This window comes from Stigmatopora nigra, chromosome 3 (assembly GCF_051989575.1).
Source record: "Stigmatopora nigra isolate UIUO_SnigA chromosome 3, RoL_Snig_1.1, whole genome shotgun sequence".
Classification (NCBI taxonomy): Eukaryota; Metazoa; Chordata; class Actinopteri; order Syngnathiformes; family Syngnathidae; genus Stigmatopora; species Stigmatopora nigra.
This window is the reverse complement of record NC_135510.1, coordinates 2042528-2070289: the sequence shown is the minus strand read 5'-3', so window position 1 is coordinate 2070289 and position 27762 is coordinate 2042528. Positions and strand designations below refer to the sequence as shown.

The following is a 27762-nucleotide window of genomic DNA, read 5'->3' as shown; positions in this document are numbered from 1 at the left end:
TCATATGTACTGTTAACGGATGCACTTTTTTATTTGTATCGTATCTTGTGCTGACCCGGCCCATCTGTCAAATTTTTAAAGTCAATGTGGCCCCCGGGGCCAAAAGTTTGCCCACCCCTGGTTTAGCGCATCTGCAGAGTGTATATTCAGTTTTTTAAAATATATATTTTAGGTGATGAACTGAGGAGGAACCAAAAGCAGGTGAGGCATCCATTAGCTGAGGGAAATAAGCGGAGAGGGTGAGGAATCAGAGGTGATGAGGTCACAACTTGAGGCACTCCTCACACTGTACCTCTGTAGTGAGGCTCCACTTGGTAACTGTAACGCCGGTCAATGCAGTAGACACCTGAATGGTAGTAATAAGGAACAGTGAGAACAGTGTAAACAAAGAAGAGGGCTAGCGTTGGGAATACACTCATTTTCCAATTGAGTGTTTACATAGAAATACAATATCTATGGTAAATCACTGAATAGGGCCCAAAATCATGAAATATTCAGTGGGAAAAAGATGCACCAGCGACTGACCCAGCTCGCTGAGGTTACAATAGGCGCCCCACTCCGGAGCACTGTTCCTATGTGATCGTTTGGCCTTCATCTGAGAAGTAGAAGGACCACAAAGTAGGGTTAGTAGTCATCTTCTCATTCATTTTTTGTTAATTCAATACAGATAAGCCACAAACAAAATTCAACTCACATTCTAGATCAAATTGCCAAAAAAGGCATCAAGCCCACCATGTCGTTTTGTGTTCTGCGAAAGCAAATAATTTATCTATCTATTTACTCATGTATAAGACGCTTTTGTTGGACAAAAAATGAGTGATTCGAGGGTATGGCTTATACGCGCATATTAACACAACATGCACGAAACTGCAAGTTGACGCCACCATGGGACGATGACGTCATGACACGAGGACGTCATGACACGAGGACGTCATGACACGATGATGCCATCACACAAGGACGTCATGACACGAGGACGTCATAACACGATGACGCCATCACCGATGATGTCATGACACGATGACGTCATGGCACGATGACGTCATGACATGATGACGTCATGACACGATGATGTCATGACACGATGACGTCATGACACGAGGACGTCATGACACGATGACGTCATGGCACGATGATGTCATGGCACGATGACGTCATGACACGATGATGTCATGACACGATGACATCATGACACGATGACGTCATGACACGATGACGTCATGACACGATGACATCATGACAAATTGGCGTCGTGATGTCATGATGCAAGCGACCGCACCCGATACAGTAATTTATTTAAAAATAGAGAAAAGTTAAACAGATAAAACGCTAAACAAAATGTATTTTGAGGTCTATGAATGAAATTCAAAAAAAAAAAAAACCTTGCGTATCTTGCATAAAACGTGAAAAAAAACCACGTTCCCGTCACTGCTCGTTCGGGGCACAGCCATCTTACCTACGTCCCAGTGCAGCCATATTACCTAGGGCATTGCCGTCTAAACCAGTGGTGTCAAACATACGGCCCGCGGGCCGGACCCGGCCCGTCTGGTGGTTTGGTACGGCCCGGGGAAGAAAGCTCCATTGTATACAAAAAATCTCTCTCGCTCTCTCTCTCTCTCTCTCTCTCTCTCTCTCTCTCTCTCTCTCTCTCTCTCTCTCTCTCTCTCTCTCTCTCTCTCTCTCTCTCTCTGTCTCTCTCTCTCTCTCTCTCTCTCTCTCTCTCTCTCGCCCACTATCTCCCACTTTCTCTCTTGTCACTGATGTTGGTGCCATGTAGCAACGTGATGCTTCTAGTGGTGCATTCAGTTCACAAGGGCTGATAGGCGCTCAGTGGAGGCCTAATTGTATAGTGTTGTGACGTGACCTATGCAGGGTGGGTGTTTTCGTAAGTAGGGGTGTAGCTAGTTAGGATTGCTCCCATGATGGCTGCAGAAAGTGAGTCTGCGGCCAATGCTACAGCATTTTCTTGTTATATTTACCTTGACATACGAGTGCCCCGACATACGAGCGATTTGAGATACAAGTAAAATTTTGAGCAAATATTTATCCTAACAAATTTTGATATACGAGCATACAGCCAACGCAAGTCTGCTTATGAGAACATCATTGGCACTGTCTTTCTCCCTGCAACTCCCTCGTGTAAATGTCTCTACGAACACTGGGCGGAGCATTGCATTTTTTCAGTGTTGTTTCCTTTTCCCATGAGTCAGTGCAGAATGCTGTACACATGGCGGAGCTTGCAGGACAATACGAGAGGAGTTTACTACTTCCCGTAGGCAAGTGGTCGTGCGTAACATTTTGAAGGGAAGGCAAAAGCAAACAAGCCTCCATAGGTTCCTTTTGAATACTTGAGCTGAAAGTCAGGATGGAGGCGGGGAAAATAGTGCCAACCCGGGAGAAAATTTGGATTAAGTTTAGTGTAAAGTGAGATTAAATTTATTTTTGAGTGTGTCTGTATCCTAATTCAAGTTATTTAAATTTCATTTAAATTATGTAACGAGTGCGTTGCTGTGCAAAAAGTATATTTCTCTCTCCTCGCTTTTCTGGTGTATTTTTCAGAGGGTTGGAATGAATTAATTTGTTTTTAGTTCATTTCTATGGGAAATTTGAAATTATGAGTAAATCGACATACGAGCTCAGTCCTGGAACCCATTAAGCTTATATCTTAAGGTACCACTGTATATGGTATACTCCTTTTGATGTCTATTAACTTTAAAATTATCGTATCTAGGAACAATAATTTACATATTAAAACATTCCATAACCTGAAAAATGTGTATGTTGAAGCATTCATAAGTAGAGGTATGGCTGTAAAACTAAAAACTATGACATGGTAAAACTATTACAGTATTTTTTTCTCCAAAAGTTACTAAAATAAATATAACAGAGTTAATATACCACACCTTTCCGAAGCTCTTCTTGTTGGGCTTGGCATAGTGCGTGGCGTAGGTGCAGGGGCCCAGCGTGCGGTAGCTAGGGTTTGAGAAGCAGCGGCCTATGGAACTGTTGCAGGGTGATGACTCTGCTGAATCCAGCAGGCCAGTGCACTGAAGCCCTGCTGTCACCAAATCACATCACCTCGTATTTTTCTTCTCAACAAATTTTCAATGTATATACATGACAGGACTACAGAAGATGATAACTGCACACTGCAATGGAAGGATTTGATGACACCAATCAACACAGCATCAATCTGTGTTTAACCAACCAGAAAAATAATTCCCAAAGCTGCATACATTTTAGTCTATTTTTGAGTGGAGATGAAAAAGTACTTGGAGTTAGAAAAAAAAAAAAAAAACACACACACAAGGTGGAGCCTTACCGGAGAGAGAGTAATCAATGGAGTTGATGTGCAGAGCTGGTGTGTAGGTGACATTCGGGACTTGGTTCCCCTTCTCTCTCTGTCGGTAGCGCAACCAAACCACGAGAGCCAGCATGGCCATGATAAGCAGAAGCAGAAAGATGATACCGAGGATGGCGCCCGCCGACCGGTGCTCTGATGCCAGAGCAGGGCTGATCTTGGTGTAGGGGTTGAGCTCCTCCATCATCAGGGCTGCTGCCAAGTCAGGTATATTAAAAATATCAGTCTGTCTTGGTCTACTAGAGTTTAATCGTATTAAAAATGTTGAGTTATCTTTGAAAGTTCCAGACTGATCATGTCCTCTGGTGTAGGCCTACTGAGCAAAATTTGGTTTCATTGCATCTCGACAATTCTGCTAACATTTTCTCTCTAGTTGCACCTGATCTGTTTTTTTTCTTTTATCATAAATCTGAGAATATCATCTGTTGGGTTTATTCTGTATTACTATTATAAATATAGTTGTATTAAGTCATTTCTTTGTTAAATCATTCTCTTATTATTCTCAAAGTGTTGCGAGGTCATGAACTGCCGCCTAGTCCACTCTCACATGGACTTCTCCAAGGATTGTTGATCGGGCAAGGACTGGATATCTGCCATTTCCAGCAACGGAGCCCATAACAAAGATATTGTTTCTGCCACGTCCATAACACTCGTGACGCACTTTGGGTTTTTCTTTATGTAATTATTATATGATTCTTAGGTCAAGGAAGGCATAATTGTTCTAATCTAAATGTTGTTTAGGTCTAGTCTCCTGTTTTTGTTATTGGTAAAATACTTTGATTGTTATTGTAGTCCCAGATGTTGTTTTTACTCATACGTGATGGAATGATCAACAACTCTGTAAATTGTTTTGATTCATGGCAATAAGAGTGGTACGAGAACGTCTATTCGGTGAGACGTTCGGAAGTTGTAAGAGGAACTTGCTGAAACTCCCCTCAGAGGTTTTACCTGTTGTTATCCATTTCTATTTAATTAAATGTCAATAATTGAATAAGATGTCTGCCTACAGTTATTGATAATTACGGACGAAGGTAATTATTAATGAACCTAACATCATCGTTTTACCTTTTGGAGGGGCAGTGCTTACTGCGACTTTCATGTTTTTCTTCCTACTGCCTGATTTATTATTCATTTTTTCGGTTTTGCCTTTCTATAGTAAAAATAAAATGTCAATGCTTTTGAATGCTGTCACTATGATACACTTATAAACCTCCCCTAACTATTAAATTCAGTATAATCTGATTTGCAATTACATGCTGGCATTTATGACATTGTGACTTGTCATAAATAGAAATCACATTCATGTGGATCTCCTCATAAAGTTTATTATGTACCTAGTTTTTGGACTATAAATCTAAACTGAGTATATGTTGCGCGAGCCAAAGAATACACAATGATTCTATTTATTTAGAAATCCAGAACAAAGCATACATTAAAGCAGGAGTTGGGAATCTGTCGCTCAAAAGCCATATCTGTCTTTTTTGATGGGTCCGTATGGCTGTCCGCTAACCTGAGAGCTAAAATCTATTCAAAACCTATCCCAGAGGCGGGGTACACCTGAATTGGTGGCCAACCAATGGCAGGTCACAAGGAGACAAACAAGCATTCATGCTAACACTCATACCTAGAGGCGATTTAAAGTGTCCAATCAGCCTACCTACCATGCATGAAATTTGGAATTTGGGAGGAAACCCATGCAGGCCCAGGGAGAACATGCAAACTCCACACAGATGGACCGACTTGGATTTGATCCCAGGAACTCAATTGTGAGGCAGACGGCCTAACCCAGTGCTTCTCAATTATTTTCTGTTACACTTTTAATTACAACTTTTTTAAACTTTCAATTACAATTAGATACCCGCCAAATGATTACAAAATCTATTTTTTTCACACCGATCTAACGTCATCAAAGTTAATGTGCGCAGACCCCGAACAGCTTTCAGTTCGACCGATGTTAAAATAATTAATGCAACGTTTTTTAAACCTTATTTAGATTTTAGACCTTTTTCCTCCCTTGATTATGCAAAAAGTAAGAGACTTCACATCGCCAAAAGTTGATGCCCCTGAAACCAAACAACTTCCGGTTTACATACCGCAAAAAAACAGGAAAATGACTTAAATCTCGTAATATTATGACTTTTTTTCTTCCCAATATTACTTCAACCACCTGACATTACGAAAAGAGCGGTTCTGTGCTCACAGACATAACGTCGACAAAAGTGGAAGCCCGAAAAACACGAGCTTCCGGTTTACATAAAAATAAGCAACAAACTGACATAATCTCATAATATTCCGATTTGAATCTTGTTATAGCACAATCTATGATTTCATATTTCAATTTTAACCTCATAATAGTTTGGTTTTAATCTCTTAATATTGAGATTTCTCTCATGGATTATTACGATGTCGCTCACGGCACACCAGTGTGCTGACGCACAGTGGTTAGGAAACACTGATCTACTGTACCTTGTAAGGGTGGCAGGGGTGCCGGAGCTTATACCACCTGACTTTGGGCAAAAGGCAAAGTGCACTTTAGACTGGTCGCCAGTCAGTGTTAGGGCACACAGAGAGACAAACAACCATTCATGCTCCCAATCATACCGTGACCGGTGGGAATCGAGTCCGCGAAGTGAGACGAGTGACTCACTACACCACCAAGCACCATATAAGTGGCATTTATAGTCTGCAAAACATTGGTAATTTTGCCCGCGGATAAAATTTTTAATAAACTTTTAATAAAAAATTATAGTTTTCCCCCTTCACGGAACAGCAAATGCAAAATACAAAAATGATTGAATTATTATAATGCAGGAATTGTATTTCACAACATTTAGCAAATATGTCTGTTGTGAGTACACTCACCTTGGTCACAGCGGATGCCTTTAAATCCAATGCTACAGTAGCAGGTTCCTGTTACATAGTCGCATGTGGCGTTGTTCATGCAGTCACAAAGCTGCTGGCAGCCATAGCCAAACGTGCCAGCGGGACATTCTGCCGACAAGAAGAGAGTTTATTTACAATTCACTGTTTGCTCAAATGAAACAATGGCAGCAAAACTCACTGAGTTCACAGCTTTCACCAATGAAGCCTGTCCGGCAGGAACATTGCCCACTAATGTGGTCACAGTCAGCTCCATTGTGACAGCGACAATTTTCAGTACATTGAGCACCATAGAAACCTGTTGGGCAGCCTGGGGCGGGACAAAAAAAATACAATCTATTACAATTAAATTATAAATAAGTATGAATGTGAACATAGATTGTTGTGTTTTCCCATCAAAGGCAGAAACTTGGGTCATAAATGAAAATGTCAGGAGTGGCTGGATTGCCCCTCCTGACATGACGTCACGATTATTATCAGCTGTGGCTAATTACGTGATTAGATTATTTTTGGTATTTAAGCATTATGGTTTTCTGTGAACGCTGTCGGATCGTTCTGGTTTCGTTTCCTGTTTTTTCCTCGTAGTCATTGCCGTTTCCATTGACGCCACGCCGCATGTTCTTTTCGTTTGTAATGAGTGATCAAGCTAAGTTGTTTATGTTATGTTACCCCGTTTATTAAATCAACCTACAAGAGCAACAGATCTGCCTCCCCTTTTCCATTTACTTCGGCGACTCTGCATCTGGGTTCAACTTCCCCTCCGATCGCGTCGCACTACGCGGCGCGATCGTAACAGAAAAATTTACATTTTCAGTTGTTCTTAGTGTGCTTTCGGCAAACTTCCTCGAACGACAGATATTTTAAATAAGGTTAGAATTGACAAATGAATGGCGTTTCTTTGTTTTTCAAATATGTAAATGGTTTATTCGACCATAATAGGTGAATACATAGATCTTGCCCTCCCTTCATATTGGAAATAATCAATTCACAAAATTGCTACTAAAATTAAGAATGGCCGCCAAATAAATTGGTGAACAATAAGCTCTACAGCAGGGGTTGCCAAGTCCGCTCCTCGAGAGCCCCTGTCCAGTCTGTCTCCCTTCACCAACACACCTGAATCAAATCGGGATCAGTATGAAGCTCCTGGACATCTTGCTGATGAGTTGATCATTTGATTCAGGTGTGGTAGAGGAGGAAGACATGGAAAACAGACTGGATAGGAGCTCTCGAGGACCGGACTCTACAGAAATCGCATTTCAAAATGATAGGACTTTGAATTTGCTAATATGAATGTCTGATTTTTATAAACATCTGGATATTCTGAGATATTAATAGAAGTACATCCCACTTCTAAGATATAGTACCCTGTGGCATAAATGAGTATAGAGTAATTTTGAGAAAAGAAGACCATTTTTACTTTTATTCCAAATAATAGAAATGAAATTTGGACATCATTAAAAAAATATTAAAAACAAAAATCTGTAAATATAGGAAGCACCGACCCACTTCTGAGATACATGTCTTCTAGGCCAATCCAAGATAAATTAAAATACATGTCAAATCACTGCAGTCTACACCAGCTGACTTTGGGCAGCAGGCGGGGCACACCTGGACTTGCTGGTTAGCCAATTACAGGCCACAAGGAGACAAACAATCATTCACGGTTACACTCATACCAAGGGCAAATTTTGAGTGCTAAACTATCATATGCTGCATGTTTTTGGGATGTGGTAAGTAACCAGGGTACTCGGAGAAAACCTACGCAAGTTCTCCTGTCTTTAGAGTCAGCAGGGACCCTGATTAGGATGCAGCGGTTCAGAAAATGAGATGAGATTAGAACTTCAGATTAAAGGCATGACGTTGGTTGAAAATTGAGTTGTATTTCAAATAAAGTTGTGTGTTGGAGGGTCTGGGAGAGAGAGAGACAGAGAGAGAAAGAGAGACATACGTTGAGTACAGAAGAGTCCTGTCCATCCAGGGCTGCAGTCACACACTCCATCAGTGGGGCTGCACTGAGCGCCATTGTGACAGTTACAAGTGTGAATGCAGTCGGGACCCCATGATCCCTGGAGACAGGCTGCCAGTAAGACACACATGCAATTATGTCACCAGCAAGACTAGAATTCAAGCAAAACATGCCACAGTGGACCCAAAGGCAAACAACACCTGTGTATGGTGTTGTTATTCATGTCTTACGTTTGGAACAGTCCCCGCCAATCCATCCAGGGTGGCACTGACAAGAGCCGTTGATAGGATTGCAAGTGCCGTTGTTTGTGCACAAGCATGTCTCAGCGCAGTGTTTACCATATTTTCCACTTGAACACACTGACGTCAAACAACCGGGAAACAAAGATAGATTTTAGTATACATGAAAATCAAATATTTGTCTCATTTAAATAAGATTAGCAATGGCTATAGATGTTGTAGTGTTGTATAGAGAGACTAAAAAATCACACTTTTTTGCCTGGCCGGCGACCAGTGGTGTGCCGTCAGGGCCTTCAAGACCTTTTCTGCTGGCTTAAGAAATAACTGAATCACAGACTGATGTTAATTATATTTTGCCCATGAATACTTATTAAATAATTCCAAATTGTCTGTCAGCTTCCTTTAATTGCTTTCCCCTGCTTGCACTGCTTCCAGATGTGTGTTTTCATATTGAAGCATTTAACCAATCACAATTCAGCCATTATTTGTTGCCAGGGTCAGAAATATGTCTCAAGGCCTTCACAATCAGTTCTGAAGGCTCTGCTGCATCTAACAGGTGTACATGAGACTGTTGCTTTAACCAATCAGATTTCGAGTTGGCAACACAGCAATGCTATCTCGCTGGCGTAGGGATACGTCATCGCTTTCACCAACTATGATTGGCTAGTAATAGAGTAGACGTACCAAAGCCAAAGTGAACCAAAGCCAAACTCCACCCACAATGGCTGACGGAGAAAAACAAATGGATTTGGTTGCAGATTTGCACAAAGCCATTTTCCAGACAGACTTTTCCAGAAAAAATTGACATCATTAAGCATGGTTGGTCAACTACAAAGCTAGCAAGCCTGTTATAACCGGGAAAAGGGTTTGTCCGCCACTTTCAGTTCGCCAACTACGAGCGCTATCACTAACACTGCAAATTGTATTGCTGGGAGTGCTTGTTATTGGCCACCGGTCGACATGGTGTATGGAGCAACACTGGATTTGCAAATTCGACTTGTTTACCCAGAGAAGCAACAAGAAACCAACGCACTGCCAGACACTTACAAGCAACGGTCCTCTCCAAAAGTTTTGGGGAAACCAGAGTGGATTTACAGTTCAGCTAGCAAGTGCGCAGGGAAACAGCACCACAACGAAAAGGTAAAGGAAAATAGGGAAATCTTAAAATGTTTGATAGACTGTAAACTTTTATTTCGGGGACACGATGAAAGCGCTGCATCCCTACACAAAGGGAATTATGTGGAACTTCTTTCTCTCATTGCTGAGAGAAACACAGATTTACATTACCACCTGTCCACTAATAAAATGTTTAGTGGCACGTCGGGCAAAATACAAAACAACCTGATCAATGCTATTGCTGAAGTGATGGAGGAAGAGATGAGAAGGGAAATAAAAGTACTGTTTGTCTCTGTAATGGTGAATGATTCTGTGCGGTGTGCTGATGGATTTAAAGCACATCTGGATGATTTTGAATTTTGTTTTTTTGCTTCACACATTTAATTGATTTTCTAACATTCAGACATGCTTTTTTTCCCCAATACTACAGAACAACAAACTGGATGTACAGTTTTGTCTTTCAAGAGTAAAGGAGTTTTCTGACAGTTGAGCGCGAGAGGGGCCGATATTAGGAAGTCTATGAGGCCACTGAACGCAGTGCGGGTACTCCTGCCGCACGAAGAGGTCAAGCGCAAGATTCTCGGCCGCACTACCACCAACTCCACGACAGGATTCTGGACAATATTATTTGCCAGATGCGGACCAGATTTCAAGAACACGAAAGACTTATGTTTTTCTCCCTCCTCGACCCGCAGAAGTTTCGGGAATAACAGAAAACTTTCCCACATGCCGTCTTCTCCAGCTTAATGCAGAGCCAAGGAGCACTTTTTCGATCTGCCTCGGCTAAGAGCAGAACTGATTGTAATGTATGCCATGGATGATTTTGCAGAAAATCTCCCACTGATCTCCTTGACTTCCTTCAGCAGAAAAATCTGAGTGAGAGCATTGGGCGGCTGTACACATTAGTGGGTTTGACAGTGACAATCCCCGTGTCCACTGCTTCTGTCGAACGGACATTTTTAGCCCGAAAAAGAATCAAAACTTATGCCAGAAATACAACAGTACAGACTTGACTGCATTATCTTTGATAGCGATAGAAAATAACTTCTTGTTGGACCTGAAACGCATGTGTAATCTGTACGACAGAGTAATTGAAATCTTCTTGAGGAAAGAAAGGAGGAAGGATTTTGTGTTTAAATAAAACTAATTTTTGTTGAGTAAAATATGTTTGTTTTCCTAAATAACATTTCAATTATTTAGGTTATTATTGATTCTTTTTTTTGTGACGCAGCTGTAGCTGCATTAAAGGTTTTATAGCCATAAAATACTTATTGAGGGATGGATTGATTCACACACAGCACTACTGAAGGCCTAGGTTTGAAATGCACGGCCTGCCACTGTCGGCGACTTATACCAAGCGTAATTTCATAGTCTGAAATACTAAATATGATCAGTCATTGTTTTAAAATTGAGATGTACGAAACACACAACACAATGGAAAATATATTTGCTATTTTGCAATTTTTAAAAAGTGAACACAAAAAATGTTATTTATTTTGGTTTTTAATTCTAAGATTGTAAAATGAGAACAAACAAACAAGTGCACAGACATGGACCCACATGGTAACACACACTCAGATACACAGAAATGACTGAATGATTATTGGAGTGTGGAATTTGATGGGAAACCTGTATTTGTGAGCCGTGTAATGAAGACACAGTCAGATGAGTGACTTTAGGTGGAAAGTTTTAGTGTCTCATTGATTCCTGGCAGTAACTTGTACTTAATTCTAAAGTTATAGTAGTGAGTGTTGAGAACAACAACGTCATGGTCTAACAGGGTCTTGTTCATTTTAATCTCATAGTTAAGCATTTAATTAAAAGTTTCATTTGAAAGCATAAGGGCGAACTAGTAAATCTATCTGTAGATAATTGATGTAGAATGTGAACTCACACTGCAGGTAAAAAAAATGATGTGTCGCGGAGCAACCAATGTAAAACAGTCTGCCTTCATCTTTAATGCTAATGAATATTTTACGCTCACGTCTCCAATTCAACTTAGCAATGAATCTTTGGCTGCCCTCATAGACATTAACATCTGTTTAACCCAAGACAACTATTAAAATTATTTAAAACCAACCCCAGAGTTACCGTATTTTCTCACATATAAGCCGTATTTGTCGCTACAAAAAAATGATGACTGAATACAGGGTAAGATATCCTTATTATTATCATATATGCATACAAATTTGACTTGACATGCACAAAACTGCAAGGTGACAAAGACGAAACGCCATAACGCAAGACACTGCGGCCGATACGGTCATTTATTTCAAAATAGAGAAAAGATAAAACGCTAGAGAAAAATTATTTGGACCTCTATGAATGAAATTCATAAAAAAATAAAACATCTTGCATAAAACGTGAAAAAACTCACATACTTGTGATTCCCATTGCTCGCTCACGGAATGTTAAACATCTTTTATAGTATACCAAGAGAAAATAAAAAGTATTATCAAAAGGCCGTGCGGGGTACACTCCCACATTCCAAAAACATGCTAGGTAGGCTGGTTGGACACTAAATTGCCCTTTGGCATGAGTGTGAGCGTGAATGGTTGTCTGTCTACTCGTGCTCTGCGATTGGCTGGCTACTGATTCATGGTGTTCTCACCGCCTTTGGCCAAAATTAAGCTGCGATAGGCTCCAGCACCCCCCGTGACACTAGTGAGGATAAAGCGGTCCAGAAAATGAATGATTGAATGAAATTAAAAAGGCCTACATTATTGTATACAGTTGTAAAGTGTTTAATTTGGTTTTAAATGAATACAACAATGTGTACTGACTAATCCATATTCTACAATTGCAATGTGGAACAATTTGTCATGAATCTTAAAGTCAAAATGTCCCTTTCCAATTTTGGAAAGTGTCAGCTTACCCTGGTTGCAGAGGGGGCCAAAGAAGCCAGGAAAACATTCACAGTGTCCAGTGACGTGGTGACAATCTCCGTCACTGTGGATGCACTGAGCACACGTCTGGATGCAACGCTGGCCGTAGAAACCAGGCGAACATGCTGCGCAAACACAAACATTATTCGAGTTCAGCATTAGTAGTTCCTCTTTCAGTATTTATTATATGCACATTACAGGATTCAGAATTGACATTTTGGTCACGAAGTCATACAAAAACACATTCTCTTTTTGTAAACATTGTCTGTTTTAAATATAATCCCCTGGCCTTACTTCTGTTTTGTTTGCCTTCCAGCAATGATCCATCCGCATAAATCAAGCTAAAACCTTTAATTTGTTGTAATTGATGTCACCCTAAGTGAAAATCCAGGTAGTAGAGACATTACAATTTCCTTCATGCTCTTAATAAAGACAATTGATTAAACTTTGAATCAAGAAGTGTTTAATTGATCCCACGAACACAGGAAGAAACAAAGAGAAGCTGGACAAACTGAAAGCTTTTTCAAACAGTTTCCACGCTTCTTTGATACATGTGGCTTAATGTTACGACTAACTTTTTAGTAGCTAATTTGAGCAAGAAAAATTACATTTAATAAATCAAGTAAATGCAAAATGTGTCTTTTCACAGCGTCTTAGTTCCCCTTTTGACTCTTTTATTTCCATCTGTCTTTGTCAGCTCTTTCCTTGTGGCAAGATATCATCTTCCTGTAGCCACTTGTATGAATGAATGTATTTTACTAGGCAAGCTGTAGAAGTGATCATTTGGAAGGGTCAACATTTGCAAAGATTCATAAAATATGATATTAGTTTCCTATGATCTCAAATAATGTGTGAGTTATTTCGAAACAGTACGAATGATCAGTGACTTCACAGAAATGGGAAAATCTGTTCTTTCCAAAGCTTGCTACATACTAGTAATCTTTCAAATAAAATTGTCTGTTTTAAAAAGATCCATACATATATTTCTCACACTGCTTAATCTAACAAAGTTTGCGGGGGGTGCTAGACCCTATCCCAGGCAGCTACAAGGAAGCAGACGGGGGACATTCTGAGTTGGTGGACAGCCAAACATAGGGCACAAGGGGACTGCCAACCATTCATGCTCACCCTCATACATAGGAGGAATTTAGTGTTCAACCAATACAAACCCGATGCAAATATATAATGTCATTATCCTGTCAGGAATATTGAGTTGAAAATATTTTTAAAGTAAACTTTTTGATAACTACTCCTATTTCAATTCCTACCTGCTCGAGATCGTTACCGTATGATGCAATATGTTAGAATATAGGCTTTTTGAACTACAATGTTGGCCATCTGGCATTCATCACTCCCGAGCCATTGGCAAGGCTGTTAAATGGTGTTCGATCAATGGCTTCAGTCCATTTTCCAAGCGTTCACACCCGCATTCTGTTCCCATTCATATCTGTATAGCTCAAATATGCTGTTTCTTTGAGTATTGAGTGTTTTTGAGGGTTAAAAGCGCTGCGAGCACACGGAAGTAAGATGCCTTGCCACTCGCTTGGCATGTTTTGAATGGAAGTACTAATGCTGATTTACCCTAATGTTTGGAATGCGGCTATTTTTAGGGTGAACGTCCGCTGGGTTGAATGTAATAAGTAGCGTGCCGACAAGAAATAAAACCCACTCAAGCGGTCAGGGCCATACAAAAATAGATTGTTGTGCACAAAGAAGGCGCACCGACTGATTGGGCGCATCGACCATTTTAGTGAAAATACGGTACTTCAATTTGTAGCGATGATAGGTGGATTACGGACGTATTGCCTTACAAATCCAGTCATGTATAAAGGGCCTGCTTCATTTCATTTGTACCCGAATTTTGAAAGAAGAAGTTGCTTCAACCACTTCGAAAATAAACACCTGTTGGAACTCTGTGACGACGAACTGCGGTCAAAAGAGAGTTGTTGTTGCTAGACAGACAATGGGGGCAAGTGGAGTCTAGGGAGCTTCTCAAGCAGAACGCAACGCTCTCGTGACAATTTCAAACTAAAGTAATGGAATGAATTTAAGCTTAGGGAGTGACAACAACAACATTTATCCTTTGAACAGACAAACTTTCCACCATGAGGACCTGGGAACCTTCACAGATACAGTACTGTCTTACATCAAGTATTGCATGGCTACGGTCACTGTGGAGAAGACCATCCAGGTGTACCCAAACCGGAAACCGTGAATGACCAGCCAGGTGGATAATCAGATCTGGTGACAGGGCAGTCTAAAGCGCAGTTAGCGCCAACTTGAAGAGAGGCACTATGGCTGCCAAAGCAGACCATAAGATAGAAGGGCAACTTGACGACCCCCGAACAATGTGGCAGAAATTAAATTAGAGCTCAGTAGAAGGTTCTAAAGTGAGAATCAATGCATACGCAATAATGTTTTCAAAATTAAAATAATGGATAAGGAAATGCATTTACTTGGATAACTTGGTTCTTTGTTCGTATTTCGAGTAATTTATTTGCATATATAAAAAATTGTAACCTAAAAATTTTGTATCTAAAGGCATTCGTAAGTAGAGGCATGACAGTCTTGAATTTGAAAAAAAATCTTATTCTATTTTACGCTAAAGTAGGGTGCTGTGAATCCGCATAGAAACTGGTGGGGCTCAGCTGCGCCAACAAGGTTAAGAACCACTGCTCTAAATGAAATAAAAAACTTGATGTAAGTTATTTGTGTGTGGTGGAAGTGTATTTTCTCTTACCTTGTTTGCAGTTGGTGCCACGATAACCAGGAGCACACGCACAGGTGCCATCCTCAGGGGAGCATGAGCCTCCATTCACACAAGCGCAGCTGTAAGAACAGTTGGGCCCCCAATATCCCTCCTCACAAATACTGTCACAATGGACACCTTGGAAACAAACACATGCACAGCAAACTCTCTGATTAGGTTGATCAAAGGTATTTCATGTTGGAATAACAACTTTAAAAGACCTTTGATGGAACTGAAGTGTCAACGAATTTAGTGTTCCAAAGAATTTGATGAAAACAGACGGCAGAGCAATTATGAATTAACAGCAAAATTGGATTGGTGTAAACTTTTGGATGGAGAGCTTAGAAAATCAGAAGTAGTTTATTTTTGCATTGACATAACAGGTCTCACAGTCATTGGCTGCTTAAGAATGGAAAACCCCATAAAAGAGTGAATCCCTCACAAGACTAAAGAATGTGCGGTTTCACTGACAGATGCTATTTGGTACTGCGGCACTCAAGACCTATCCTCACTCTTAGCCGTCATCAACGCTGGGGTAAATCCAAACTAGGGGCCGACTGGCCATGCCCAGTGGACCGGTAAAACTATTTATTAAAATAGATATTATTAAAAACATTCTCCTGCGATTGGCTGTCCACATATTGAGGGTGTCACTCGCCTTGTGCCCAAAAGTCAAAAGATAGCTAAGAACCTACATATAGATACACATTATTTTAAAGCAATAAAGGAATACATGTAATTATAAGAAATATTCCTCTTCAATATTAATAATTCCGTTGCTTTACCCCCTGGTTGCATTGCTTCCAGATGTGTTTTTATATTGAAGTATTGAACCAATCATATTTCAGCCATTATTTGTTGCCGGGGTCAGAAATCTGCCCTAAGGCCTTCACAATCAGTTATGCGGGCTCTGCTGCATAAAACAAGTGTCAATAAAACAGTTGCTTCAACCGATCAGATTTTGAGTTGGCGACAGCAATGCCTTTTCGCAGGCGTAGGGATATGTCATCGCTTTCACCAACTATGATTGGCTAGTGATAAAGTGGACTAGCCAAAGCCAACAAACTGTATCTGGAGCGAGCTGCACAAGCAATTATATTGTTGTGTTGATTTAAAGCTTTTTTCAAAACGGACTATGCCAGAAATATGACAGGACAGCCTCGACTTTCAGCATCAGCTTTGATGGTGATAGAAAAGAAGGAAGAAAGAAAGGAGGAGGGATATTGTGTACAGTTAAAAATGATTTTTGGTGAGTAAAATATGGCAACAAAGCTGCAGTGTTTGTATTTAAGCTCCAGTGTTTGTATTTTGTCACTAAATGCTGCTGGGAAGAGATTTTACCCCATTTTAGTGCAATTTTTGCCATTTCGCCATTGACGTCCATCGCTGTCTTTTCCCGTGAAAATCACCCCTCGGCCCGGTTGTAATGTCTGAAAAGCTCCTGTATTTGTATTTAATCATTAAATGCTGCTAGGAAGTGGATTTTACCCGTTAAAGACAAAACGGGAAAATGCACGGACCGCCACTGTATTTTAGTGATGAAATGTTGCAAAAGCAAACAAAGACACTTCATTGCTAATGTGGGAATTACTCAGTCGTAAATGTACGGCAAATTTTGTCAAAAACCAAGATTCCTCAACATAAGATTGAGGTTTATTAACCTTTAATCATTCTCATGTCTCTGTCTTTCATCAGTTTTACATTTGTGTCCTAAGAGAGTGTCTTAAAGAACAGATCAGAGCAGCCAATGTTCACAGAGGACAGTCTGGAAACTGTAGTACCCACGAGAATCCCAGCACATTAATTCATATTTATACCCAGACAGCCAAATACACACATGCCCGCACACACACACACACACGGACACACTCACAGCAGGAGAACACAGGACAAGTGTGCAAATACAAAATTTCTTCATCCCTACTCTATAACTTCCCATAAGAGCTGCTCATTAGGAAGTTCCTTTGACATAGAGTATGACAGAATACGAGAGTGAAGTGTCAGTAGGCATTATGACACAATTAATAAGCACTTTGAGTGGAACCGTAGATGGAAAGCATTTTCTCTGATTTTTAGACTGTATTTAAAGCAGAATCAGGTTCTGGCACGATTCGGATCAGATATTTGCTTACAAATCAGATTAAACATGTAGCATGATGATTAAGTGTTTAATAAATCTGTCTCACTCTGTAGATTTTGGCCTCAAATATTGTGTGGGTATTTTCATGAATAGTACTTTTTCTGCTTGCATAGGTGTTCTAGTTTTTTCCATCTTCTGCACCAGGAATCCTAACTGGGGTTGTAAGGGTGGATGCAGCACGACCTAGCTACTCTACGGGCGGTAAGTAAGGTACAGCCTGAACTGGAAGGCAGCCAATCCAATGAAACTACATGAAAGGTACATTGAGACGCTAAATGTCTCATGGCTGTTAAAGTAATTTGAATAGTTTATTATCGCGATGGTGCGCCCCGGCGGGGGAGTAGTTAGCGTGTTGGCCTCATGGTTTTGGTTGAGGGTTCCATCCCAGATTGGTCCTCACTGTGTTTTCATGTTCTGTGCGGGTTTTCTCCGGGTACTCCGGTTTCATCCCACCTCCCAAAAACATGAATGGTGGACTGTTTGACCACTCTAAATTGGTCTTAGATATTAGAGTGAGGGTTGGCTGGCAACCAATGTAGGGTCCGTCACTGACTGGCCAAAATTGGCTGGCATAGACTCCTGGAAAATGAAGGAATAAATGATTTCAATGACTCACCAGGAACCCAAATGAGGAGAACCAGAAAAAAATGCATGGATAGTTGGATCGAATACAACACAAAACATCCATATTCCGTGTTGCAAAACTGGTTTTCCTTTTTGTTCATCTGCCTTACGGATAGCATACAAGTCATAAACTGTCAAATGACCACAATAGTAAGACACCATCAAGGAGCGGTAACTTGAGAAGGGAAAATACCATTGATTTAAAGTAGATCTTTTAAAGTAAGGCCGCTGCTCGTAGATATCTTTACGTGAGGCAGATGCAGCAAGAAAGACAGAGAGCCAGGCTGTTCTCAAAACCAACCTTTGGAATACTCAGGAAGCATCTCCTACGCCTGTCTCAAATTTATCTCGTATCTCAAGGCAAAACTTTGCTCAGAATTTTCCTCGTATCTTAAATTTATCGTCAGCTGTAAGTTATCGCATATTTTTCACGTTTACAATATTTGCAATATTTAAGGATTACTGTACTGAGAAACATTACATTTGGAAGAAAAAAAGACAGATTTACAGCATGACTTACCTTTCCAACCCGTGATACAGCGGCAAGAACCACTTTCTGGATGACAGCCGTCTGAATTTGCACAGTCACATTTCTCTTTGCAGTTCAGACCATATGATCCTTCCTGTGGGCCATAAAAAAGACAAACTTTTGTATAGAAACATTTTGAGTTTCCTTAGGTTTTTAAACAATAATAAAGTTAAATTTTTTTAAAAAGATATGAAGGAGAACATTATTTTAACACTAACCTGACATGCAATGTCACATAATTCATCCCTCCAGCCAGGAGAGCAGGAGCATGTTCCATTAACAGGGTCGCAAGCTGCCCCGTTAACACACTGACATGTTTGATTGCAGGTTAGACCCCAGGTTCCACTGGAGCATGGAACGGAACAGTCCACTCCCTGCCAACCTAGACCCAAAACCCAATTGATCGTATATTAGTCATAAGCTCTATTTGCATCTCATCCTTTTAAGACTTAAATGACACTCATTGATTTTACTTTTACTTTTTGTTCACTTTTTTAGAAATATGCACTTGGTATTAGTCATGGGGGATAAAACGATAACGGTAATTATAGATAGGTAATTGTTATCGTCATTAATATTAAATACGTTCAATAATAGTCGATAAATTTAAGATGCAATTTAAGATTATAGTCATACCTCGACATACGAGTGCCCTGAGTAATTTGAGATACGAGTAAAGTTTCGAGCAAATATTTACCTTGAGGTACGAGACACATTTTGATATACAAGTATACAACCAGCTTGTAGCCGACGCAAGGCTGCTTTTGAGAACAACATGGGCGCTGTCTTTCCGTCGCAACGCTGTGTAATGTCTCTATGAGCACTGACGCAGCGTTACATTTTTTTACATTAAGCTCGTATCTCAAAGTACCACTGTACATCACCTGAACGACAAAACTAACAGAGGCACTGGAGTGACGTGAACGCTAGTTCCTGACCAACGTTGAGGAGAAGAAGGTGGCGAACAGCTAATAATTTAGCAGGAATAGCAGTGAAGTAGAGGATACAGATCATGAAACCAAAAGGACTGTAACACAGTTAAAATGAGATGCAGGACAACACCGAACCTATCCACTTAAAATTACAAAGGAAGTCTTCCTGTTGTGTACTTTGTCTGTATTTATGAATTTGAGATTGAAAAACATTTTTTTTGGCCCAATACTGATTATTTCAATGGATATTTGGTGCTTCTTCATTTGCAGTAAAAGTGTAAAAATTGAACTCAACTTATTTCTATGTGTGTGCTTGCACGTTAACACACGGACGCTGTGAGAGAAGTGTTTTGCTGCTATTAAACTCCCCAAATTTGCATTATTGACTGTGTGTGTGTGGAAAGTTCTGAGTTTTTCATGGCAAGGCAGCTGAGATGCAACAATGTGGGCCGAATTGAACCATAGTTATGTCAAGTCTATCGATATGTTCAACATAAAAAATCCGTTAACAACGAGCTACCTTGACAGCACTCCACATTGTATCCTCCGTAACCTTCAAGCCTACAGATATACCTTCAAGACATCAGTCCACATGACTCTCAATCCTCTCGCTAACATCAACACGACACATCCCAGAGAGGACATTGATTGGCTAACATAGGGCTTATCTCAAGGCAAGCCTATAAGATAAATTCTAACATTTTAAGACAGCCTGTATTTATTTTCTTACTTGATGAAAATGAGTTACCCCAATTTATGCAAATGATGTTTTACAAAAACCTAAAATGATTGCTGACTATGGTTAATATAGTATAATACTAGTAATATTAGGCGTGATCCTACTTTGTTGTTTTTCAATTATCGTGACCATGTCTGGTCTACATGATCCGCAATATTCGGGGGATTACTGTTTTGTTACTTTATTTATTTTATTTTGCTCAGCAGTTTTGAAGGCAAATTAATAAAGATAAAGATGCTGGTCCAAATTTCTGCACGTTTTATTATAAATTACCCTTAATAGTGTTAGGAGGGATATGTCTTATTCCTTATTGCATTACAAAACAACAAAACTTTCATTAATCAGATTTCATCTGCATTTTTGCAAGAGAAGCAACGTAGTAACGTTCGTAAATGAATAACGATTAAAGTATTTTTTTTAATTAATTGCAGGATTATGAAGTTTTAAATTTGTAAGACAAAAGATGTGTGATAGTTATCGTGATATTACAAATAGAGCGACTCAACCCACAGCAGGCTGTACTATATAGCTGTGCTGCACAGAAAACTAGATGACTTACATTTGGACATGCGAGGAGAGATTAAATCTTTAAATTGCATGCTGAAAAGGCAATGGATGATAGTTATTAATACTGACACATGGGAAATTTCTTTTATGCATTACATTTAGAAACGTATGTTTCTGACTTTTGAGCAAGAATTTTCTCATTGATTGCTATCAGGTTTCAGCTTCATTGCAACTCAAAGACCGAATCAAATCATTTGGTTTGCTTATTCAATTGCTTGCATATGATTAACTAACTATTTAAAGACATCCAAAATTATCTTTATCATCAGTTTGAAAAACCTTCACTATAAAAATGTTTCCAAAAAAACAAAAAGGCCATTATAATTTGAGTGGATGCAACAATATGAGACTGTGTTGTAATTGTATAGTGTATAAATAAACTATAAACTCAATTTTCACAATTTGTTTTTTGGATAACTCGAAATAAATAACACATTTTACAACTTGTTCAAATTGCGGTTGTTTAATTTCTCTACCATGTTGGCTTTTTATTACTTAATAAAATAATGGGTGGGAAATAAAATCTTTGTTTCTTATTTTGGTGAAAAAAGATAATGCTAATTCTAATAATGCTGTTCAGATTCGAACACTCTTGTCTAGTGAACATCAACAGTGTCAAGAGGGGACAATAATAACCACAAAAAAATGAAAACCTTCTTTGCAGCTGCAAGAGCCATCTAAGTGTGAGCATGCAAACTCATTTTGGCAAAAACATGAAGATGTGCAGTTGACTCCATAGAGGCCTGCAGGACAGTTAAGAGAGCAGTCTTCGCCCTAGAGAAAAATAGAAGTGAAATGGTAATCAGTGTAGCATATATAAATAGGTGGCTAGGGTTATGAGACAGCCAATAATTTGACAATTTATCCTTTTTTATGATGAACTGAGGACTATCACATACGACATTGAGTGACAAGTAGCTAAATGACTGGATTAATCTAAAATTAATACAAAACAAAAGTGGGACTTCTCCTCCATACGTTCAACTTCATCCAAAAACAAAAACAGAATAGATGACAAGGAATGAGCGTAGTGGAGTTTAGCACCGACTAGGATTTTAGTTGATGTACTGCCAAGTACACAAAAAGCTACTCTCGCTGCAGTTCTATGTTGATAATGTAGTATGCAATTACCACAAAGCTGCTTGAGGGGCATGGTGCTAAATACGAGGTATTATAAGTATTATTTTTTTGTTTCAAAAGGAAATAACAAGTCAGTGTCATCTTATTCTTTTGCCTCCCATCATTTTAAGCTTAAGTATAAACTGGAGAATGTAAAAAAAATGCCAGGAAAAACACCAAGTACACGCGTTTGTAGAACGCAGAACATTGAAGGCAAAAGTTGGTGACAATGAGAGAATTCAAAGTGTAACAAACTGTTGGGTTTATTCTGTAATACTATTATATATATGTGTGTATTTAATCATTTCTTTGTTAAATCATTCTTCCAATTGTTCGAAGAGTGCTCGGGGTCGTAACCAGTCATCTAGTTCTCTCACAAGGACTGTTTATCTGACATTTCACCCAGTATCGGGTTCCGAGGACTGTTGATCTGGGTTTGCAGCGAAGAGTCGTCAAGGACTCTTGATGGATATCTATCACTTCTAATACTCGCATAGTGTTCCTACATCGTGACGCACTTCGCAGATGAAGGAGTGATTGTTTTAATCCAAATGAAGTTTGTTTTTAGTTTCCTCTTTTGTTATTGTTAAAATACCTTGATTGTTAATATAGTTACAGATGTTGTTTTTGCTTACGCATGTTGGATTAATTCTTTTGATTTATGGCTTTAAAGCCGAACGGGAATTATTGTTTGGGGAGATACTTTGGAGATCAGGATGAAGTCTTGATGCTTTGATCTATGTCCCCTTATAAGGTATTGTTATCAGAGATGCAATCTATTTAAATAAATGTCAATAATTGAATAAGATGTCTGCCTGCAGTGATTGATAATTATATCAGAAGGGTATTTATTTATGAACCTATCACAAACACATCAAAAAATGAAGTTGGCTGCGCACATTGATTATCATCAGTTATCAGACAAGGAATGTTGAATTCATATGTAAGACAATTAGCAAGCAATCTTCAAAGAAACTAGATAGAGTGGTACCTAGAGATACAATGTAAATTTGTTCCGTCACTGAGCTCGTATGTCGATTTTCTTGTAACTCAAACAAATGTTTCGCATAGAAATTAACTAAAAACGAAGGAATTTGTTCCAACCTTGTAAAGACATTACACGAGGGAGTTGTGACCAGAGGAACATGAAACGAAGGAGTTGCGGGGAGAGAGACAGTGCCCATTACGTTCTTATGAGCAGCCTTTCGTGTCCTCTGTCTGCTTGTATATAAAATTTTTTGACTCGTATTCCAAGAGAAATATTTTCCCAAAATTTTACTTGTATCTCAAATTGCTCGTATGTCTGGGCACTCGTATGCCGAGGTACAACTGTATGTTTTTTTGCATACAGTAATACCTCGACATACGAGCACTTTGAGATATTAGTGAAATTTCGAGCAAATATTTAGATATCAAATTTTGATATACGAGCATACAGTGGACGCGAGAGGCTGCTCATAAGAACATCATGGGCACTGTCTCTCTAAACGCAACTCTGTCATGTAATGTCTCTACGAGCACTGGAACGTTGCATTTTTCCCTTTAGTCAGAGCAGAATGGCGGAGCTTGATCGCTAATATGAGAATAGTATACTATTACTCGTTGGGAAGTGGTCGTGTGAGGACATTTGTGTGCATCATTTTTGGAATATTTTGAAGAGAAGACAAAAGCAGACAACCCTAAATAGGTTCCTTTTAGCTGCAGCTGAAAGTCAGGGTGGATAAGATTATAATTCCAATATCCTGTATTTGGTGTTTTTTCACATGGTTGAAAATAATTAATTTGTTTTTAGTTCATTTCTATGGGAAACGTTCATATGAGATAAATAAAAGTAAATCGACATATGAGCTCAGTCCCGGAATGCATTAAGCTCGTATCTTGAGGTACCACTGTATATCTTAATCTCGAGCAAAAAACCTTGAGTTGTTGTCGTGTACAGGGTCTCGCTAAAAAAGATTCAGTTTTGCGTGTTCATTCATAATTTACATTGTTTTTACAATATTTTCTTAAAATTGCTTATTCGTATTTAATTTCATGTATTCATAGAGTAATTTATTTGAAGTATGACCCGAAAGGGTCACTTTTATTCATTTACCCGGTTAACTACTTACATTTCAAAAGATAAAAACATTTCAAGCATTTTTGTACCGAAAATCAACTAAACCAAAATTACATTTCAGTGCACCTTTACACGTCTACCATACAAAGTAATTGAACTATATGCTAATTGTATAAGTCACAAAGCAGGGGCAAATCCTTCATTCGATCATTCACCTACCTTGCCATGCCTCCTCGAAAGGGTTGCTGGAGCCTAACCAAGCTGACTTCAAGTGAAAGGAAACTACATCCTAGACTGGTCGCCAGTCAGCCATATGGCACGTAGATGGACAAACCACAATGCACACTCAATCATACCGCCACCAGTGGGAATTGAGCCCGTGCCAAAGTCAGGTGAGTGAATCTCTACACCACGAGGCGGCTCGAGGAAAATCTCTAAAAATGTATTCTTTATTTTTTTTAACCTACAGCATTTGTCTGCACTTACTATGTAACCCGGAGCACAAGTGCAGATTCCAGTGACGCCATCACAGTCAGCTCCATTAGCACAAGCGCACACTTCTTTGCAGCCTTCACCGTAGAGACCTGCAGGACAGGACTCATTGCAGAATAGTCCTGTCCATCCCGCTGCACAAGTGCAATCTCCTGTCGAAGGGTGACAGCTGGAAGCAAGCAGTACATTAGAAAAATAAGCTACATATATTATGAATTGTTCACATGTACAATCCAGGAAAAAAGAAAACATGTCCACCTACACTTTGATCATAGTGGGATATAGTTTTTTTGCATTTAACATGAACACTTTTCGATTTTGAAAGTTTTTAGTTTAGTCATTTGTAATATTTCCCTGTTAAGCTTCAACCACCCGAATTTCAAATACTAAACCATCACAATTTATGAAAAGTACCTGATTAATACTGAACTAATTTGGATTCATTTTAACAGCAATTGTGCCATTATTTGGATAATGTGAAAGGTGCAGAATATGAAGTTATATATATATATATATATATATATATATATATATATATATATATATATATATATATATATATATATATATATATATATATATATATATATATATATATATATATATATATATATATATATATATATATATATATATATATATATATATATATATATATATATATATATATATATATATATATATATATATATATATATATATATATATATATATATATATATATATACATACACACACACACACACACTTCGGCAACATGCTTATTTATTTAAATATACATACAAATGCCTTTCCTATTTTTGCATCCTCACCCTCTTGCTAATGTGACAACGAAATTTCCCGAATACGGGATTATCCATAAAGTTATCCAATCCAATCCAATCCAATATATATTGGGTTACTTAAAGGTTATGATCACCTGAGTGTGTTTGCAATTTTACAGGGGCAGTCCTTGTCACAGAGGAGTCCATAAATTCCCGCCGGGCAGAAGCGGTCTTGGCAGCTTGCACCCTTGAAGCCCTCATTGCAAAGACAGGCACCATTTATGTGGTAGCATTTAGCCCCATTCTGGCAGTCACATTTGTGGGCGCACTGCGGTCCATAGGTGCCCATTGGACATTCTTCCTGGCACCTGTGGTAGAAAAGTAGAAGGGTCAAATAATCCTCATGAAAACCCAATTTACAGCAGAAGAAGCGTAGCCCTAATTTCCGCTTTTGACGTTTTTATCCTTAGCCATTGTCGTTAGCGTGCAAGAAATTTGCAAATGCATGTGTGCAGAAAAACACGAAAGACACGCACCTCTACTTTTTTGATACTTAAAAATTTTAATAAACCGTCGATGTACTTAAGCTCCGAATGTTTAAGCCACCAAGTGGCAAAGATCACAGTATTACTTTTACTTTTATAGTAATATTACTTTGAAGCAAAGCTATTCTTACTTGGGCAAAATCTTTAGTTACTCTGGTCATTAAATACTAGCACCAGGGCTTGGTAATAAATAATTGGTAAAAATGATTGCAATATATTTTCCTAAAAATATTTTCAGTTGAACTTCTGCGATATAAACATTTATTTCCGCGCTGAAAAATGCTCAATTATTGGTCCCCGAAGTAAATTATTTGCAATAATTTTCTTTCTTTAGCCATTTTCCTTAGCGCGCGAGAAATTTGCAAATGCGCGCACCTCTACTTTTGCACGCATATTACAAAGGTTTCTCAACAAGTTCAAGGTCAAATGCTGTAAGCGTATACAGTGCACACAAACAGAATATGTAATACGTAAATTTAGGGCTATTTGATTGGCTTAAGCATTTCCCCAACTAAGTTGACCGCACGCATTGCGCATCACTAATCGCAAATTTTCAAAAAACGCAATTTTCTTCTTGATTTGAGATGAGAAACATTGGGACTATAACCCTGACTATTTGGATGTGGTAGGGGAATCATTTAATGCAGGAGTGCTCAATATGTCAATTGCGAAGTTCAACTTGGTAAATCGCATGTCAGTAAAATTTAATATGGCACTTGAGCTGCCAAACACTGCCACCGTGAGTCTAGTTACGCCTACCACACTATGTTGAATCATGCAGTGTTTGAAAGAATATCAGTTTACATAACTGCTGAGCTTTTCCAGTGGCGGAAAAAAAGGTAAATCACACTTTTTTGGCGCTCTGAAAAGTAGAATCTTGGAGAGTTTTAATGGTTAGTAGGCAGATGACGGCCATCTATCTGAATCAGATATTGATTCATTCATTCATTTTCTAGACCGCTTTATCGTCAATAAGGTCGCGGGGGGTGCTCGATCCTATCCCAGCTGACACTGGGCTAAAGGCAGGAGACACCCTGAATCGGTGGCCAGCCAATCGCAGGGTACAAGAAGACAGACAACCATGCCATAGGTAAGGCTCTGAATTATGGATAATTTTAGAGCTAACAGATACTTCTAGGGAAGAGTGCAGATTTTGCAAAATTGAAATGTAGGCTTCACTAGCAATATTGATTAGGCACTGTGTAATGTTCAACCGTTATTTAAATTAAAGAAGTACAAACAAGAGAATCTTCTACTAATTACTCTAAGTGATGCTGTTCCTACATTGTTTATTATTGTACAGAATGTGAGTGTCTAATAAAAAGTGCTTGTTATGTAGATGATGTGGAGTCGATGGAGATATTCATTCATTCATTCTCTGAATCGCTTTATCCTCACTAGAGTCGTGTGGGTGCTGGAGCCTATCGCAGCTTACTCCGGGTCAGAGGTTGGGGACACCCTGAACCAGTGGCCAGCCGATCACAGGGCATAAAAAGACGGACAACCATGCAAACTTACATAATTAGGGGCAATTTAGAGTGTCCAATCAGCCTAACATGCATGTTTTTAGAATGTGGGAGGAAACCGGGTGCTGGAGCCTATCCCAGCTTACTCCGGGTCAGAGGTTGGGGACAACCTGAATCGGTGGCCACCGTACCGCAGGGCACCAGGCGACAGACAATCACTCACGCTCATACTCAATTTAGAGTGTCTGATATGCCTACCATGCATGTTTTTGAAATGTGGGAGGAAAGCGGAGTACCCAGAGGAAATCCACGCAGAGAACATGCAAACTCCACACAGGTTGGCCGACGTGCTAACTACTCGGCCCAACGGGCCTCCCTGGCAATTCAAGTGAGACAGAAAATAAAAGTAAGTGGTTTACTTAAAGAAAACTGTGCATTTCATCGAGTGTAATCATATTTCTCACCAAATGCAAGAAAATTGTGAGGGAATGAGTCTTCTTGCCATTAGGGGAATTACCCAATCGACCCCCCTAGCCAACAACCGCCAACAACTCTTCGAAGATAATGATTTCACTGCATGTTTCTTTCAT

At 39.3% G+C, this 27762-nt stretch overlaps 1 protein-coding gene across 5 annotated transcripts in view; it reads right to left on the bottom strand.

Annotated features, from left to right (window-relative positions):
* Positions 1-27762, bottom strand: part of LOC144194291 (uncharacterized) — a 91616-nt gene that overhangs the window by 3798 nt on the left and 60056 nt on the right. The window contains exons 9-23 of one of the 5 annotated variants that reach the window (XM_077713242.1): positions 25317-25529; positions 24392-24566; positions 21381-21501; positions 18708-18871; positions 18481-18583; positions 15188-15334; positions 12438-12572; positions 8438-8566; positions 8190-8318; positions 6423-6551; positions 6224-6352; positions 3323-3553; positions 2904-3058; positions 526-595; positions 293-346 (exon numbers count right to left, since the gene is read on the bottom strand). In XM_077713242.1, coding sequence (XP_077569368.1) covers positions 293-346; positions 526-595; positions 2904-3058; positions 3323-3553; positions 6224-6352; positions 6423-6551; positions 8190-8318; positions 8438-8566; positions 12438-12572; positions 15188-15334; positions 18481-18583; positions 18708-18871; positions 21381-21501; positions 24392-24566; positions 25317-25529 — 2084 coding nt within the window. Of the gene's footprint in view, positions 1-292; positions 347-525; positions 596-2903; positions 3059-3322; positions 3557-6223; positions 6353-6422; positions 6552-8189; positions 8319-8437; positions 8567-12437; positions 12573-15187; positions 15335-18480; positions 18584-18707; positions 18872-21380; positions 21502-24391; positions 24567-25316; positions 25530-27762 lie in introns of all 5 variants that reach the window. The other 4 variants (XM_077713240.1, XM_077713241.1, XM_077713243.1 and 1 more) reach the window with 4 other exon arrangements.